Source organism: Perca flavescens, chromosome 14 (genome assembly GCF_004354835.1).
Source record: "Perca flavescens isolate YP-PL-M2 chromosome 14, PFLA_1.0, whole genome shotgun sequence".
NCBI classification, from domain to species: Eukaryota; Metazoa; Chordata; class Actinopteri; order Perciformes; family Percidae; genus Perca; species Perca flavescens.
Window position 1 is genome coordinate 19,413,381 of NC_041344.1, and position 19,579 is coordinate 19,432,959.

Sequence of the window (19,579 nt, forward strand, 5' to 3'; positions counted from 1 at the left end):
CATCGATCGGCAATGAGTTTGTTGCTCAGTTGTCGGTAGCAGAGTAACGTGCCTTACATTTGCAGAGCTAGTCAGGCTATGTGAAAATAATGTTTAGTAATCAGGGCATTCAACCCATAACTGTTGTTTTTAACAACACAAAAAACTGCTTTCTTCAACTCTCCCAGAAGTTGATATCGCATCTTTCCCTGAACGAGGTACCTTTAGCTTATAAGCTCATAGCTAGCTAACGTTACGCATTTGTGCAGCAATCATAAGTGGAAGTTTAGTTTTGTTAAACAACGTTCAAGAAAAACATATCGGCGTTTATTCCATCTGTTAACGTGTATTGTTTGTTTCCTTTATACGGAACAATGCTGCTGTCAAAGTCCACATTACAATATTACTCGAGGCTAGGCTCATTTGGTTCACTGACACTGATCAGATTTACTCCTTATTGACATTTGGTATTGAATGACCAGGCATTTTTCGAAACTCAGTACTATGGAGGTAATTCGGTCGTGCCTAAAACTGCCTAAAAAGTTCGGTACCCAGCCCTAGTAAGCAGACATAATAAACTGTCTTATCAAAGATGCCAGTGGTTTGGTAATTACTATTTTTACTATTATTCATTATTAGAAGTAGTTCCCTTGAACAGTTGAGATGGAACAGGAAGCTGGGTAAATGCCAGAGTATTCTTATAAATTACTGCTTTTTCTTGTATCCTGTTCACTCTGGTCCATTAGCATCTTTAACAATTTACAAAGAACACTATCTATCAGATGATCTTGTGTGATATAATGTGAAGAATCGCACATGAGATAGTTTACATGACAATTACACAAGCCTCCCTCCTTTTCGGGTTTTGACAGTTGGTGTGGTGAATTACTGTCTCTACCCTCTTCTTCTCCAGTTTGATATCTTCATCAAACTTGAGTTAACTATAAATGAGCAGAAAAGGAAAAAAAGGAGGGTTATGATGCAGACATTTCATAGATAAAGTGCCATGGCAATCAAAAAGTAAACAGCAAAAACTTTGTGTGGCTGTGTTCAGAACCAGGCTTTGGAGTTGTCCTGGTCCCATGGATCTCCAGTGTTCCTGAGCTGGACTCTAAACAGAACGTCCTCCAGCCTAGACAACCATAAAGTGGAGCTGTGTCGACAACTGGGAGAAAAGTTTGGCCTAAAAGATGGAGAGCAGGTCTGACTTAACAATGAGCTATTTTTTTCTTTTCTTTTTACCAAAATAGTCCATAATCTCTACTGTCCAGGCTGACTAGGTGTTTATTGACTGACTGGTTGTGTGGTTTCCTTTAGGGCTTCCTGAGACCATGTCACCAGGTCTCATCACTGCATCAAGTGTTTGTGGAGCCTCTGTCATCTGATGACTGGGAAATCTTGGTGGGTGAATAATTAATTAGTCAAATTAAACACAATGTCTTCATGGTGAAAAAAATATTTTCTGACAATCGTCCCACTACAAAGAAAAACACAAGCGATGGACTTGTAACCCAACCTCACATGAAACAATATTTTATCATCTGTTTTCTGTGACTGACATCCCCAGGAGCTCCACACTGCAGCGCTGGAGCAGCAGCTGTTGGATCAGATCAGAGTTGTTTTCCAAAATGCTGTGTTTCCTGTGTGGGTGGACAGCCACACAGCAATCTACATCCAAATAGGTCAGAGTTAATCCATTAATTGTTATCTTTTGTTGGTAGCAAAAAGTCTGTAAATCTGCCTCGTCTTCCAAACTGAGAAATTCATGCCGTAAAGGATACCGAACTTGCACTTTGCCTGTATGGTTAGTATCAGCGCTCGGAAAGACATATTTATGAAGAGCAAACATTTTATGTTCCATTATGTAAAAATCCTAAGAAGTTGGGTGGTTCTGTGGTTTCAACTAGTTGAGCGTACTTACTAAAACATTTGTTCTGCTCCTTTTGTTTAAATTTTATGTTAGGTCATATACAGTATTCATGAACACAGTATGATCTGTTTTTTACTCTGTGCAGCCTCTCTTTTGCCATCCGTGCCCTATGGTCGCTTGGAGCAGTTCACAGAACTAGTTGTCTCTCCTAAGAGCCGCGCTGGAATTGGCAATCTCGATGGTTCTCCAGTGACAAACCACAAGAAGCAGCATTTTCAAAGACAGCAAAATATGGATCTTTCCTCCCCCTCAAGACCGTCATTAGAAAGTACCACCCCTGTTCCTAAAAGCCACCCGTGGGGTGGCATAGCTGACCTGAAGAGCTTGCTACGTTATATGATAAAGGGTACTTATGAGCCAGTTAAAGAGCTACCACCTGTACCCGATGTCCCTGTCCTCACTGACTCTATCTACAGAGTGTGCGGTGCACCTCCAGACTCTCTTTGCACTATATGCCATGTTGCAACTGCCGTTATTCATATATTTCCGTGGAGCCACGGGTTGAATGCTCGGCCAACTCGAAGTCAGTCAACAGTGACTTATGGCCTGCTCTCCAAAGTTCTGTCCCCTAAAGAATCGAGGGACAGAGCCAAACAGGCCATGGAGAAAAAGAAGAACACAGGAGCTACTAAAATTGCTGGAGGAGAAGAGATGAAAGAAGAGGAAGCCGTGGTGGTCAGGGTCGTGTGCCATGGTACTGAGATGCTAGCACACAAGGAAAAAAGTCACAGCAAGGGAGAGATCCATAGTGGAAGAGTATTGGTGAGTATCCACTCTTACCTAAGATTAACTATGGCACTTTTTTTATATGCGGTCATATCTCTTATAAAAATTGTGATTTTCAGATCCCACAGCCCCTGGCCATCAGGTTGAATATCATCCCACATTCAACAGTTAGAATTAAGCCAGTCAAATCAACTATCAAAGTAGCCTCCTCTATTCGTCTACATCCCATAGTGCCTCTGGTGAGTGCTGGATTAGCCATATGTGGTTACAGTGTGGTGTTAGAGACTTTTTTCCCCCATTTGATTTATTCCACTATTAGTTCTCAAATTGATGAATTGTCAAAGATGCTTAAGATTTAATCAACCTTTTTGCTTTATGCCCATGTGACATTTTTTTTCAGCCCGAGGAGGACAATGAGGCGATCCAGACAGCTTTCCTTGGTTGGCTACACACTCAGAGTCATGAACCTTTAGCCTGTCTGACTGCACGGTCTGGCACCATCCTCCTACATGGAACTGATGGTGATTCATTTGTACTCTTCTTTTACAAGTTATTGTACAAATCCAGCGATGACACTATGATAGAAATGACTAAACTACTGAATACCAAAAAGAAGATACAAATTGCATAACCCACACATTAAAATTATAGTACTTTCAGCTGCAATAAAACATCACTGTTCTCCCACTTATTTCCTATTTATAGCAAAGTTAGAGTTTGCTTTAACTGTACTGAAACCAGAACCAGAGAGCGATCCTCCAGACCAGCTGTTTTCACTAACACCCGCTGTTGTCCAGAAGGAAAACATACAGGTACAAGCATGCATGTCATGTAATTGCCCAATAATATTTTATAATAACAGATGGCTGCATGCAGTTTTTCTGTGCATGATTTCATTTAGGAGATTGTTAAACAGAATATCTCAATGCCTATGTGATGCTCTCATGGTTTTAAAAAAGCTCACACTATGTGTCACCCACAGGTAGACAGAGAGCCAGTGGCATTGCCAGATGTAAAATCTACAGATGAAACACCCAACCCAGAGCTTCCATCCCTCAGTATTCTTGGGTAAGCGTGTAGTTATTTGTGAGCCTTTTTGTGGTTTAAACAAGGATCTTTTCAGCATTCATTTCTCTCTACATTTCTCACTCCTCTCACTTTCTGTCTTTCCCCAGTGGGATCGGTGAGCTGAGTAAGACTGGATTTGACTTCATCTCCCACAGTCTTCTGGGTAGTCCTCTCTCAAGAGAGCTTGGTGCCACTGGACGTGGACTCCAAGGAGGAGCTCTACTCATCACTGGGTCTAAGGTAACTCTTTACATAACCATCATAATAATACTGCTCACAGCACAGATATTTTTACACTTTACAGAGAGTAAATAAAAATATCTACAATGATTGTTTTAAGTCGGGTGCGCTGCTACACGGGTGGCAGTGATGGTCAGGGGCCTCGACGGACCAGACCCGGGCAACAGACGCTGTCTCTGGGGACGTGGAACGTCACCTCTCTGTGGTGGAAGGAGCCGGAACTGGTGCGGGAGGTGGAGCGCTACCGGTTAGATCTGGTGGGGCTTACCTCTACGCACAGTCTCGGTTCTGGAACCGTACTCCTGGATAGGGGTTGGACTCTTTTCTTCTCCGGAGTTGCCCAGGGTGTGAGGCGCCTGGCGGGTGTGGGGATACTCACAAGCCCCCGGCTGAGCGCCGCTGCGTTGGAGTTTACCCCGGTGGACAAGAGGGTCGCCTCCCTACGCCTGCGGGTTGTGGGGGGGAAAACTCTGACTGTTGTTTGTACATATGCACCAAACAAGAGTTGGGAGTATTCGGCCTTCTTGGAGACCTTGACTGGAGTCCTGCATGGGGCTCCAGTGGGGGACTCCATTGTTCTGCTGGGGGACTTCAACGTGCACATGGGCAATGATGGAAATACATGGAGAGGCGTGATTGGGAGGAACGGCCTCCCTGATCTAAACCAGAGTGGTTGTTTGTTGTTGGACTTCTGTGCTAGTCATGGATTGTCTATAACGAACACCATGTTCGAACATAGGGATGCTCATAAGTGTACTTGGTACCAGAGCACCCTAGGCCAAAGGTCAATGATTGATTTTATAATTGTTTCATCTGATCTGAGGCCGTATGTTTTGGACACTCGGGTGAAGAGAGGGGCGAAGCTGTCGACTGATCACCATCTGGTGGTGAGTTGGGTCAGGGGGTGGGGGAAGACTCTGGACAGACCTGGTAAGCCCAAACGGGTAGTGCGGGTAAATTGGGAACGTCTGGAGGAGGCCCCTGTCCGACAGTCTTTCAACTCACACCTCCGGCGGAGCTTTTCGTGCATCCCTGTGGAGGCTGGGGGCATTGAACCCGAGTGGACAATGTTCAAAGTTTCCATTGCTGAAGCTGCGGCGAGGAGCTGTGGTCTTAGGGTCTTAGGTGCCTCAAGGGGCGGTAACCCACGAACACCGTGGTGGACACCGGTGGTCAGGGAAGCCGTCCGACTGAAGAAGGAGTCTTTCCGGGATATGTTATCCCAGAGGACTCCGGAGGCGGTTGCAGGGTACCGAAGGGCCCGAAGGGCTGCAGCCTCTGCCATGAAAGAGGCAAAGCAGCGGGTGTGGGAGAAGTTTGGAGAAGACATGGAGAAGGACTTTCGGTCGGCACCAAGGTGCTTCTGGAAAACTGTTCGCCACCTCAGGAGTGGGAAGCAGGGAACCATCCAAGCTGTGTACAGTAAGGATGGGACACTGTTGACCTCAACTGAGGAGGTAATAGGGCGATGGAAGGAGCACTTTGAGGAACTCCTGAATCCGACTAATACACCCTCTATGTTAGAGGCAGAGCTGGAGGATGATGGGGGATCATTGTCAATTTCCCAGGTGGAAGTCACTGATGTAGTCAAACAACTCCACAGTGGCAAAGCCCCTGGGATTGATGAGATTCGTCCAGAAATGCTCAAGGCTCTGGGGTTGGAGGGGCTGTCCTGGTTGACACGCCTCTTCAACATTGCGTGGAAGTCTGGGACAGTGCCAAAGGCGTGGTTCCCCTTTTTTAAAAAAGGGGAACCAGAGGGTGTGTGCCAATTACAGGGGTATCACACTTCTCAGCCTCCCTGGTTAAGTCTACTCCAAGGTGCTGGAAAGGAGGGTTCGGCCGATAGTCGAACCTCAGATTGAAGAGGAACAATGCGGATTCCGTCCTGGTCGTGGAACAACGGACCAGCTCTTGACTCTCGCAAGGATCCTGGAGGGAGCCTGGGAGTATGCCCAACCGGTCTACATGTGTTTTGTGGATCTGGAAAAGGCGTATGACCGGGTCCCCCGGGAGATACTGTGGGAGGTGCTGCGGGAGTATGGGGTGAGGGGGTCTCTACTCAGGGCCATCCAATCTCTGTACGACCAAAGTGAGAGCTGTGTCCGGGTTTTCGGCAGTGAGTTGGACTCGTTTCAGGTGAGGGTTGGCGTCCGCCAGGGCTGCGCTTTGTCACCAATCCTGTTTGTAACATTTATGGACAGTATATCGAGGCGTAGTCGGGGTGGGGAGGGGTTGCGGTTCGGTGGGCTGGGGATCTCATCGCTGCTCTTTGCAGATGATGGGGTCCTGATGGCATCATCGGCCTGCGACCTTCAGCACTCACTGGATCGGTTCGCAGCCGAGAGTGAAGCGGTTGGGATGAGGATCAGCACCTCTAAATCTGAGGCCGTGGTTCTCAGCAGGAAACCGATGGAGTGCCTACTCCAGGTAGGGAATGAGTCCTTACCCCAAGTGAAGGAGTTCAAGTACCTTGGGGTTTTGTTTGCGAGGGAGGGGACAATGGAGCGGGAGATTGGTCGGAGAATCGGTGCAGCGGGTGCGGTATTACATTCAATTTATCGCACCGTTGTGACGAAAAGAGAGCTGAGCCAGAAGGCAAAGCTCTTGATCTACCGGTCAGTTTTTGTTCCTACCCTCACCTATGGTCATGAAGGCTGGGTCATGACCGAAAGAACGAGATCCAGGGTACAAGCGGCCGAAATGGGTTTCCTCAAGAGGGTGGCTGGCGTCTCCCTTAGAGATAGGGTCAGAAGCTCAGTCATCCGTGAGGAGCTCGGAGTAGAGCCGCTGCTCCTTCGCGTCGAAAGGAGCCAGTTGAGGTGGTTCGGGCATCTGGTAAGGATGCCCCCTGGGCGCCTCCCTAGGGAGGTGTTCCAGGCACGTCCAGCTGGGAGGAGGTGGAGGGATTATATCTCCAACCTGGCCTGGGAACGCCTCGGGATCCCCCAGTCGGAGCTGGTTAATGTTGCTCGGGAAAGGGAAGTTTGGGGTCCCCTGCTGGAGCAGCTCCCCCCGCGACCCGACACCGGATGAGCGGCCGAAGATGGATGGATGGATGGATGGATAGTTTTGGCAGCCTAAAACTTGTCAGACAGCAAAGTAACCATGTATTTCACTGTTTGTATTTGTTTACTGTATTTGTATCCTTAACAATATTGTTTTGTACACTATGTAACATTATACTGTACTGTTATGTATCCTCACAGGGAAGTGGAAAGAGTACTCTATCCCGAGCCCTCTGTAGAAAAGCTAGAGAAGATCTGGATGCACATGTGCAGCTGGTGGACTGCAAAAAACTACAAGGTTAACAGAAACTCCATGTAGATAGTTTCTATTAAAGACATCTAGGTGAATGTATTTGTCATAGAAATTGTGTTTTTTTCTTTTTTCTTTCATTTTCAGGCAAAAGAGCAGAAACGGTAAGACAGATGCTACAGGATATTTTTGAGCAGGCGGAGTGGAGGCAGCCTTCAGTTGTACTACTTGATGATTTGGACCATATTACTGGGGCACCATCCTCACCAGAGCATGAGCATGGACCTGAGGCGCTGCTGCAACAGCACATTGCACAAAGTAAACCACAGATTCTTTACTTCGTATGTGTGTGGGGGAATTTCTGTTGTCATGTATGTTCACAGGCAGGATTGGTGATTATCACAGACCTTGATGTTGATTCGTCTTGTCTGTTTGTGGCTGCAGGTCTGAAGGATGTGGTGGATGAGGTGCTGGTTCACTACAGGCTGGTGTGTCTGATCATCACCAGCCAGAGTGAGCATTCCCTCCATCCCTCCCTGACCGAGGTGCAGGGGTCCCACTTTATCCAGGGCTTTGCACACATCCAGCCACCCGACCAGGTGCACGCACGCACGCACGCACGCACACACACACACACACACACACACACACACACACACACACACACAGACACACACACACACACACACACAAACAAACGCACGCAGAGGCAGACAGATATGCAAACACAAACTGGTAAAGGTAAATAAAAACCAACAGCTACCTTGTTTGCTATTGTTTGTAGGCTCAAAGAGCAGAAATCCTGAGTCATCTGATACTCCGAAAAACAACCCTATCTGAGGAGACCTTACAGACTCTAGACCTGGCAGCTGTTGCAAAGGAGACGGAGGGATACACGCCCCAAGACCTTGTACTACTTTTGGAGCGGGCTGTCCATGCCAACACTCTACAAAGAGGACACAGTGACCAGGGTACCAAAGATTTTGGTTCCACTACGCTAAAATTGTAGAATTCACAATTAATTCTATTTTTTAAATATAAAGTTGATTTCCAGGTGTTCTTATGCTAGTTTATTTTGCTACTTTCACATTATTTCTTTGTGCTCCGTATCTCTCAGGTGTGTGTCTGTCATGGAGGGACTTTGTGCAGGCTCTCAAGGGATTCACGCCTCCCTCGCTGTGGGGTGTAGATCTCCACACTCCAAGTGGAGTTGGGCTGGAGAGGGTGGGGGGGCTAAGGGAGGTGCGACAGCAGCTAATGGACACCATACTCCTCCCCGCTAAGGTCAGTGTCAGTGTGACGACTTGAGTGTATGTTCTGCACTTGCGTGAAACGTAATACGTCTCCATAACAGCAGGCGGCGCTAATCTGTATTGTCACCCAAAAAATGAAAACCGGCAGCTGATTGGACAAACGCGTTACGTGGGAATTTCAAAACCGATCAAATTGGCGGCTCGTTCGGAATACAATCTCATATTTTATGAAAATAGTTCACCGTTTCTGAAAACATTTTAAGCGAGAAATAGGCCATGCAGCTGCTGAATCTGTCTTCATTTCAGATCGACAAAGGTCAGTTTAAAGATTTTTGTCAGATTTTGAGAGCTGTCAGATCATGCTCATCCCACTTGTCATTTCCGGTAATTGGTCATTGAGTCCGACTCCCACTGACAGATTCAACATGTCAAATCGGCCCAAATGAACGCCAATGGCTCCTCCGACTGACGACCGCACGGAACACACCAAACAGACTCGGGTCACCAACCTTGCCAGACTGTCCAACGGCCGATAATTTGCTGTGTTTGGTTGGTGTGTCAGCGCCTTTAGACTACCAGGTGTTTTCAGTTAGATGGAAATCTGTACCATTATAGGAGGAACAAAAGTGATCAAATTAAATGATAAAAGTGAATGTGATGACAGTGCATTTAACACCAATTATCATTTTAGCATCATAAGATGTATGATAGAAAGAGATGATAAATGATGAAAGTTATTTTTATGATTAGCTTTTTTTTTTATTTCCACTTCTTGTGTAACCCACAATAACACCGTTATTAGAAAACACACAAGGCTGTCTGGTGATTAAATGGTTAGATTTAATCTGTTTTTATCATGTAATTTATTTTAAGCTGCCAGCCCTCATAGTCTTCAATCTCTCTGCTGCTATGTTTTTGTTCCAAACCTGACACAGGAGCAGATCCTGGAAATTGAGGCATTCAGGGCAGAAACACTTTAATGTCTTATAACCCTTAGGACTGTCCTTAAGAAGAAAGTGCTATTCATACAGTCAAGCCAAATTAAGTAAACCCCTCATTTAAATTATATTGGCCTAATAATATAGTAATGATAGAACTTTTAGGAAAAAATAACCATCATACAGTGGCTGTCTTTTTCATATTTTCTTAATTTAAATTAAATCATGGTGTATGCGAGGACCTTTTTTTTTAACACAGATCAACAGCAGTTACTGTTAATGTGGAAAATACAAGAACAAGTAAATTCTTAATAATTGATTTTGGGTCTTTGTTTCGTTGCAGTATCCCATCCTGTTCTCCAATCTTCCTATCCGCCATCGCTCAGGAATATTGCTGTATGGAGCTCCTGGTACAGGGAAGACTCTGCTAGCCAGGGCCGTGGCCAAAGACAGTGGTATGAACTTCATCAGCATCAAGGTAGGCTGGGCTTTGGCTCTGACAGTCTTTCTTAGGGCGCTGACAGTCTGGCGAGGTCAGTGACTCAAGTCTGTTCGGTGTGTTCCGTGCCATCGTCAGTCGGCCTTCATTTGGGCCAATTTGACATGTTCAATAAGCCAGCGGGCAGTCGGACTCAATGGCCAATCTGATTGGTGGAGTGTTAACCCGGAAATAACGACGGGGATGAGCGTGACTAACGCCTCTCAAAATCTGACGAAAATCTTTTAAACTGACCTTTGTTCTGAAATGAAGACAGATTCAGCAACTGCATGGCCTATTTTTCACTTAAAATGTTTTCAGAAACACGTTTCAGTGAACTATCTTCGTAAAATACAAGATCGTATTTCAAACGAGCCACCATTATGGTCTGGCTTTGAAATTTGGGTGACAGAGCCTTTAATCAGAGCAACCTGCATCTTCAGTGACGCAGGATATTCACCTCTCTCTAGGGACCTGAACTTCTGAGTAAGTACATTGGAGCAAGTGAGCAGGGAGTCCGTAATGTCTTCCAGAGGTTAGTCAACATTTACACGCTCTCACTTTTTTATGACTCCAGCAGACCTTTATAGTTGCTAGTTATGAGTAACATCAATTATTTATAGTAATTGTAAGCTCCACTAACACTTATTCATGGAGATTTCTCTGTTTGCTCTAGGGCACAAGCTGCCAAGCCATGCATTCTGTTCTTCGATGAGTTTGACTCACTGGCCCCCAGGAGGGGCCACGACAGCACAGGTGTAACCGACCGTGTGGTCAACCAGCTCCTCACCCAGCTGGATGGGGTGGAGGGACTGCAGGGTAGGTCATACAGCTGTATACTACATATTATGAGTTTTGTATATTGACAATACATTTTAAATAGCTAAGTGCACAGATTACGTGCATGTTTTACTAATCAGTGCTGAAGTCCTGATATTTTGGGAAATGCGCTTATTCACTTTCTTGCAGAGAGATAGATGAGAAGATCAATACCACTCAACTCTGTCCACAGGTAATTAGTTAGCTTTAGAGTTGTTGGTAGGCAGATTCTGTTGCTTTTGGACAGAGCTAGCCAAGTAGTTTCCCCTGTGTCCAGTCTTTGTGCTAAGCTAAGCTACCCATTTATTGAGGAGACATGAGAGTGGTATCTGTTCTCTCATCCATCTCTCGGCAAGAAAAAGAATATGTGTACAGGTATTTACCAAAATTACCACTACAAAACTATTCCTTTAAGGTAATTAAATAAGAATCCTCTGTTTGCATTCGTAGGTGTATATGTGCTTGCAGCCACCAGTCGTCCAGATCTGATTGACCCAGCCCTGCTGAGACCTGGACGACTGGACAAGTCCCTCTACTGCCCCCCTCCTGACCTGGTCTGTTGTATTAAGTGTCACTTTTTTAACACTTACACTTCATAATATAATTTCCATATGTCTATATGCAGAAATCAATTTTCAGTGATTGTTCAAGACATGTCATTGGTAGTAAATCCAACTGTTACATTTTCAGGAGGCTCGTATGGAGATCCTGAAAGCTCTGAGCACTGGTGCTGCCCTGGCTGCTGACGTGGACCTGGAGCTGCTGGCAGCAGCAACAGAGCAGTTCACCGGGGCAGACCTGAAGGCCCTGCTCTACAACGCCCAGCTGGAGGCCGTCCACAACAGCATGGCCTCCAGCACACCACACGTAAGTTTATTATACCTATGACTACAGTGTACTATATACGGTACACTGAAGAGCTCATTTTAAAGATTATTTTTTTGGGCATTTTAGGACTTTATTTATATAGGACAGCTGAAGACATGAAAGGGGAGAGAGAGGGGGAATGACATGCAGCAAAGGGCCAAAGATCCTGCAGCCGCTGGATCCCGCAGGTTTGCTACCCAGGCGCCCTGAAGAGCTTATTTTGTTGCAATAGGGTTGCCATGGGCTAAAAGAGCAGGAAGGCAGGGAACTGTTGGCCAGCTCAGTTTTTTTTGTACCTCAGGGCTAATTAAATGAGTTTTGTATGCATCTTAGCACGTGTGTGCATAATTCAAATGATCAACAACCATGTTGACAAGAAAATGATTGCATAATGAGCCTAAACCTTAAGTTGCACAGTGAAGCCACTTTGTTTGTCCATTTATTTTGTGAGCACTACAAAGCCTTGTGTACTTTCGTATCTAAACTTTGGCCTTCTGTTTCTGGGTGATAATCAGGAGCTGATCTCCGGCTCAGACAGCGACATGAGCCTGTCCTCCATGATCTTCCCAAACAACAGCAGTGGCTCAGATGATTCGGTGGGGGAGGGGGACCCAGGCGTGGGGCTGGACCAGTCCATGGTTCTACTGGAGCCCAGTGAGCTTCAAGCAGAAGACGAACACCATCGTGGAAATGTTTGGAGACTCTACTTTGGAAGCTCCTATGAGTCAGAGTTGGGGAATTCACCGATTTCAGGACTGGTGAGCAGTGCTGGCAAAAAGTCTCTTCTATTCTTTTATTCCAATTTATGTTAACCAACACATTAGTCAACAACAACACAGTACGTACATTGTAAATCATGTATTTATGGAACTACAAGTCAATAATATGAACACACAATACAGAATTGACACTTCTAAATATAGTATTTAAAATATGAACATACTACTACAGCAATCCCAATGAAAATGTTATTATATCGACACTGGGAACTTTGCAGAAACATTTATGGTGTGATGTTGCAATCTAAACTATTTAACACATCTGGTCAAAGTAGTGAATTTACAAAAATTCTTTCCGGACTTGCAGTACAGCATGCATACACATCAACACAGACCTTTGTAATTATGTTATGCTAAATGTAGTGGTCCTTCTCAGTCATTTCTCTTATGATTTTTGTGTCTGTCCATTTACTCTCTTCTGCCTCCTTTGGCAGAACTCCCAATGCGTCTCTGGACCGAACTCCATGTCCCATGACTTAAGGGCAACAGGTCGGGAACCTGGCGGCTCACTCCCCCCTGCCTACATGTCCTCCCTTCAGAGCGGTTACCAAGACCTCGGCCCGGAGCACCTGGAGCGCCTACAACAAGACATTAACAACATCAAGAATAACTACAGGAGAGCCAACGTAAGTGACAATAATGGACTAGAAAATATCAAAATGCCGTTGTATTCTGATTGCATTATTGAATGGAGCCATACAGAAAGCAATAGAATAGAAACTGTTACTTTCTGTAATACTTTTCTATTGATTTAAAACTAGTTTCAACTAGTGTTGTTAGATTGCTTATGTTAGCTACTGTGTGCATGATTACTCTTGTACTTTGTGTGTAGGAGGAGGCTGTCCGGGTGCATTCAGCCTCCAGCCAGCCAGGCCTGCTGCTATGTCAGGCTCATGTGAACTCCGCTCTGGCTGTGACCAGACCGTCCCTCAGCAAAGCTGACTGGAACAGATACACAAAACTGTGAGTATGAGGACACCAGATTGGACTGCATTGCAACAGTCACAGCAATACAAATTACGCTAATATATATATATATGTGTGTGTGTGTGTGTGTGTGTGTCTGTGTGTGTGTGTGTGTGTGTGTGTGAGAGAGAGAAAACCACTGTAACAAAGGTTTTCTCTACACAAAGTAAAGAAATCATTTCACAGCTGTCAAAGCTCAAAAAAGTAAGCTTTTAATGGTTTAATTGGCTATGAAATTGAACAAGCATGTAATGAGCCATTTGGGGTCTCACCTACAGGAGGAAATTAGCTGAAAAAGCTGTTGCCAAGTAGCAGCAATAGAGGAATATGAATAATTATTAAAATCCCTCTCATAGTATTCAGCATTTTTTATTATGTTGAATTACTTTGTTGTGTTTTTTGTGAATTGTTGTGAAGCTGCTTACTCATCTCTCATGTGTCAAGTGAAGGAATAAATATCTTGTTAAAGTTGAGGAAAAAAACAATCTATCAAATCTTTTCGTATTTAATTGTAACTATAAACTGTTTTAAGACATTATACATGTCGTCAAATTTTAATAAATCTTTTTTTTTTGTAGGTATGAAGCCTATGGTGGTGCAGGAGACGGGAAATCTCTTCATTCAGTCACATTTAAACCTGGACAACGTGTGACTTTAGCTTGATCAGACATGCTAGTTTGACACACATAATACGTTGTTTTTGATGTAAGTTAATAAAAGCTGTGATGCATTAATAATTTAATGATCAGTGGAGTTTACACCAACAGTTCCAGAGCTTTGAAGGCAATGTAAAATAATGTTTGTGTCAATGTTTCCTACTGACTTGATTCTGAGTGAGACATGTATCTAATTAAAATGTAATTATTGTATATATGTATTATGCCAGAGAATAAATTATGTATTTGTTAGAATTAAAGATGAAATATTTGTACAAATTGTGCCTGCATTACTTGATTGGACACTGAATGTGAATTATTTTAATTTCCTAGTTTCAGTTTACAGCCACTGGATGGCATTAAAATGTCAAAAAATGAGTCATAGTAGTATGTCATGAGAAAGTCATGGTATAGTACTGTATGTCATAAAGTCATAGTATAGTATTTCATAAAAACATCACAGTACAGTATGGCATAAAAGTCATGACAGTAAGTCATAAAATACGTCATAGTATAGTATGTTGAAAAAAGTGATAAAAAGTCATGGTATAGTATGTTTAAAAAAGCCATAGTATAGTATGTTGAAAACAATTAAAAAAGCCATAGTATAGTATGTCGAAAACAGTTGTATATTTTGTTGAAAAAAATTATAAAACAAGCCATAGTAGAGTATATCAAAAGAAGTGATTAAAAAAAAAGTCATAGTATAGTATGTCGAGAAAAGTGATAAAAAAGTCTTCGTATAGTATGTCCAAAAAAGTAATAAAAAAAGTCATAGTATAGTATGTTGAATAAAAGTGATAAAAAAGTCGTAGTATAGTATGTTGAATAAAAGTGATAAAAAAGTCATAGTATAGTATGTCGAATAAAAGTGATAAAGTCATAGTATACTATGTCGAATAAAAGTGATAAAAAAAGTCATAGTATAGTATGTTGAATAAAAGTGATAAAAAAGTCATAGTATAGTATGTTGAATAAAAGTGATAAAAAAGTCATAGTATATACAATAAGTTGAAAAACAGTGATAAAAAAGCCATAGTATAGTACGTCAAAAAAGCCATACTATAGTATGTTGAAAAAACTGATAATAACTCATAGTATATTATGTCCAAAAAAGTCATAGCATAGTATGTCAACTTAGCAAAGACAGGGGCACTTTTGACAGAGGAGCCTGGGATTGAACCATCAACCTTGAGACTATAGGACATCCCTTCTACCACCCTACCACTGGCAAACAGGATGATTTGTGGAAGAAAAAGTCATAATATAGTGTGTAGGAAAAAAAGTGATTAAAAAAGCCATAGTATAGTATGTCGAAAAAGGGTAAAAAAGTCATAGTATAGTATGTTGCAAAAGTGATGAAAAAGTCACAGTATAATATGTCCAAAATAGTGATAAAAAGCCATACCATTAGCCTAGAAATCTAGACCCTAGCGGCATCAAATTAATTAGTATTAAATTAATAAGTAATTTGCAGCCATGGGTCTGGCTTGTCAGGCTACCATAGTTAGAAAAAAGATGTAGTATAGTATGAAGAAAAAAGCAATAAAAAAGTCATAGAATAGTATGTCGGAAAAAAGTGCTAAAAAAGCAATAGTATAGTATGTTGAAAAAAGTGATTAAAAAAAAAGCCATGGTATAGTATGTTGGATAAAGTGAAAAAAAGCCATAGTATGGTATGTTGAAAAAAGTGGTTACAAAGATGTAGTATAGTATGTTGAAAAAAGTAATAACAAAGTCATAATATAATATGTTGATAAAAAGTGATAAAAAAGTCATAGTATAGTATGTCAAAAAAAGTTATAAAAGTCATTGTATAGTATGTCGAAAAAAGTGATAAAAAGCCATAGCATAGTATGTTGAAAAAAAATTATAAAAAAGTCATAGAATAGAATGATGGAAAAAGTCATAGTAGCCTATAGTATGTCGAAAAAAATGATTAAAAAGCCATAATATTGCATGTCAAATAAAGTGATAAAACAGTCATAGTATAGGATGTCAAATAAGACATTGTCAGGGACACTTTAACATTTGGCCAGAGGACCCTGGGATTGATCCACCAACCTCCTCATGGTTATGAGACTACCATTCAACCTCCCAACCACAAGCCACCCAGAATGATTTGTGGAAAAAAGTCATAGTATAGTATGTCGAACAAAGTGGTTGAAAGTTGTGGTATAGTACGCCTATGAAAGAAAAAAAGTAATAACTAAGTCATAGTATAATATGTCGATAAAAAGTGATAAAAAAGTAATAGTATAGTATGTTGAAAAAAATTATAAAAAAGTCATAGTATATAGTATGTCGAAAAAAGTCATAGTATGTCAAAAACAAATGTATAAAAAGTAATAGTATACAGTATATAGTATGTTGAAGAAATGTCTTGTATATTATGTCAAAAAAAGTAATAAAAAAAGCCATAGTATAGTATGTCGAAAAAAGTCATAGTATAGTATGTCGACAAAAGTGATACAAAGTCATAGTATAGTGTGTCAAAAAAAGTGATAAAAAGTCATAGAGTAGAATGACGGAAAAAGTCATAGAATATTATGTCAAAAAAAATGATTAAAAAGCCATAGTATTATGTCGAAAACAAGTGATAAAAGAGACATAGTTATGATGTTGAATAAGACATTGTCAGGGGCAGCAGAGGACTAGGATTGATCCACCAACCTCGTGGGTATGGGACAACCAGTCCACCTCCCAGCCACAAGCCAACCAGAACAATTTGTGGAAAAAAAAGTCATAGTATAATATGTCAAAATAGTAATGTCGAAAAAAAGTGATTAAAAGTCATAGCATAGCATGTCCAAAAACGTGATAATAAAGCCATATTATCGTATGTCAAATAGGATGTTATCAGGGACACTTTGACTTTTGGCCAGAGAAGCCTGGGATTAGTCCACCAACCTTGTGGGTATGGGACAACCATTCTAACTCCCAGCCACTAGCCACCCAGAAAGGGCTGTGGAAAAACATAGTATAGTATGTCGAGAAAAGTGATAAACAAGCCATTGTACAGGATGTCAAATAAGACATTGTCAGGGACACTTTAACATTTGGCCAGAGGACCCTGGGATTGATCCACCAACCTCCTCATGGTTATGGGACTACCATTCTACCATATGTCGAGAAAAGTGATAAAAAGCCATACCACAGGATGTTGAAAAAAAGACAGAATAAACATAGTCTGGGACAATTTGACATGTGGCCAGATGAGCCTGGTACTGTTTCGCAAACCTTGTGGTTTTGGGACGACAATTCCACCTCCCAGCCACAACACACCCAGTATGGTATGTGAAAAAAAGTCATAGTATCGTATGTTGAAAAAAGTGATTAAAAGCCATAGTATTTTGTCGAAAATAGTGATAAAAAAGTCATAGTATAGTATGTCCAAAAAAGTAATAAAAAGCCATTGCATAGTATGTAAAAAAAGACATCTGGTTGGAGGAGGATGGTATTGAGTTACCAACCTTGTGGTTTTGGGACAACAATTCTACCTCCCAGCCACAACACACCTGGGGTGGTACATGAAAACACATAATAGTATAGTATGTCGAAAAAAAGTGATAAAAAAGCCATTTTATAGTATGTCGAAAAAGTATCAAAAAAGCCATAGTATAGTACGTCAAAAAAGTGATAGTATAGTATGTTGGAAAAAGTCATAAAAAAAGTGATAGTATGTCAAAAAAATTGATAAGAAAGCCATAGTATAGTATAATAATAAGACAGTCAGAAACACTTTGACACTTGGTCAGAGGACCCTGGGATTAATCAGCCAACCTTGGGGTTATGGGACAACCATTCTACCTCCGAACCACAAGCCACCCAGACTAGCTTGTGGAAAAAAGGCATAGCATAGTATGTTGAAAGAAGTGATTAAAAAAGCCATAGTGTAGTATGTCCAAAAAAGTAATAAAAAGCCATAGCATAGTATGTAAAAAAAAGACATGTGGTTGGAGGGGGATGGTATTGAGATACCAACCTTGTGGTTTTGGGACAACAATTCTACCTCCCAGCCACAACACTCCCAGGGTGGTACATGAAAACACGTAATAGTATAGTATGTCGGAAAAAAAGTGCTATAAAAGCTATTGTATAGTATGTTGAAAAAGTATAAAAAAAAGCCATAGTACAGTACGTCAAAAAAGTAATAGTATAGTATGTCAAAAAAAGTGATAAGAAAGCCATAGTATAGTATGTTGAATAACACTTTGAGACTTGGCTAGAGGACCCTGGGATTGATTTGCCAAACTTGTGGTTATGGGACAACCATTCGGTTGAAAAAAGTGATTAAAAAAGCCATAGTATAGTATGTTGAAAAAAGTAATAAAAAAGCCATAGTATAGTATGTAAAAAAAAAAGACATTATAGACATAGTCAGGGACTGGAGGAGACTGTTATTGATCAATCAACCTTGTGGTTGTGGGACAACAATTCTACCTTCTATTCACAACACCCCCAGGATGGTGTGTGAAAAAAAAGGCCATATTATAGTATGTCAAAAAATAGTGATAAAAAAGTAATGGTATAGTATGTCGAAAAAAGTGATAAAAAAAAGGCCATAGAATAGTCTGTCAAAAAAAAAGTGATTGAAAAAAAGTAATAGTATAGAATGGCGGAAAAAGTCATAGTAGCCTATAGCATGTTGAAAAAAGTGGTTAAAAAGTCATAGTATAGTTTGTCGAAAAAAGTTATTAAAAAGCCATAGTATAGTATGTCGAAAAACAAAGTTAAAATAGTCATAGTAAAGGATGTCCAAAAAAGTAATAAAAAGCCATAGCATAGTATGTAAAAAAAAGACATAGACAATTTGACATATGGCTGGAGGAGGCTGGTATCAATCCACCAACCCGGTGGGTTTGGGACAACAATTCTACCTCCCAGCCAAAACACAGACCGTGTATATGTGAAAAAAAATCATAGTATAGTATGTCGGAAAAAAAGTGCTATAAAAGCCATAGTTTAGTATGTCAAAAAAATAACAAAGCATAGTATAGTACGTCAAAAAGTAATAGTATAGTATGTTGGAAAAAGTGATAAAAAAAGTGATAGTATGTCAAAAAAAGTGATAAAAAAGTCATAGTATAGTATGTTGAATAAGACATAGTCAGAAACACTTTGACATTTGGCCAGAGGACCATGGGATTGATCTACCTTCCCTCCGCAAGCCACCCAGAATCATTTGCGGAAAAAAGTCATTGAATAGTATGTTGAAAAAGTGATTAAAAAGCCATAGAATAATAGAATAGTATTTCGAAAAAAAGTGACAAAAATAATTTATAGTATAGAATGGCGGAAAAAGTCATAGTATAGTATGTTGAAAAAAGTGGTTAAAAAGCCATAGTATAGTATGTCAAAAAAAAGTGATAAAAAAGTCATAGTATAGTATGTTGAAAAAAAGTGGTAAAAGAGCCATAGTATAATATGTTGAACAAAGTATTGTATATTATTTGGAAAAAATTGATAAAAAAGGCATAGTATAGTAAGTAAAAAAAAAAGTGATAAAAATGTCATAGTTTAGTATGTTGATTAAGGTCTTGTATATTATGTTGAAAAATGTGATAAATAATGTACATTATGTCGAAAAAAGTAATAAAAAGTCATAGTATGGTTTGTCAA

At 41.2% G+C, this 19,579-nt stretch overlaps 1 protein-coding gene across 1 annotated transcript; it reads left to right on the plus strand.

Moving 5' to 3' along the window:
- pex1 (peroxisomal biogenesis factor 1) lies at window positions 1-14,200 on the plus strand. The gene is made up of 24 exons (XM_028597810.1): window positions 1-197; window positions 1,034-1,180; window positions 1,297-1,380; window positions 1,547-1,661; window positions 1,995-2,671; window positions 2,755-2,874; window positions 3,036-3,156; window positions 3,341-3,447; window positions 3,618-3,703; window positions 3,811-3,943; window positions 7,153-7,249; window positions 7,349-7,519; window positions 7,646-7,800; window positions 7,986-8,172; window positions 8,319-8,485; window positions 9,736-9,870; window positions 10,341-10,405; window positions 10,547-10,689; window positions 11,140-11,243; window positions 11,380-11,556; window positions 12,072-12,314; window positions 12,770-12,961; window positions 13,168-13,298; window positions 13,880-14,200. Exons 1-24 carry the CDS (start codon window positions 90-92, stop codon window positions 13,962-13,964), a joined length of 3,750 nt encoding a protein of 1,249 aa, XP_028453611.1. The 5' UTR covers window positions 1-89; the 3' UTR covers window positions 13,965-14,200.
- The last annotated feature ends 5,379 nt before the right edge of the window (window positions 14,201-19,579 follow it).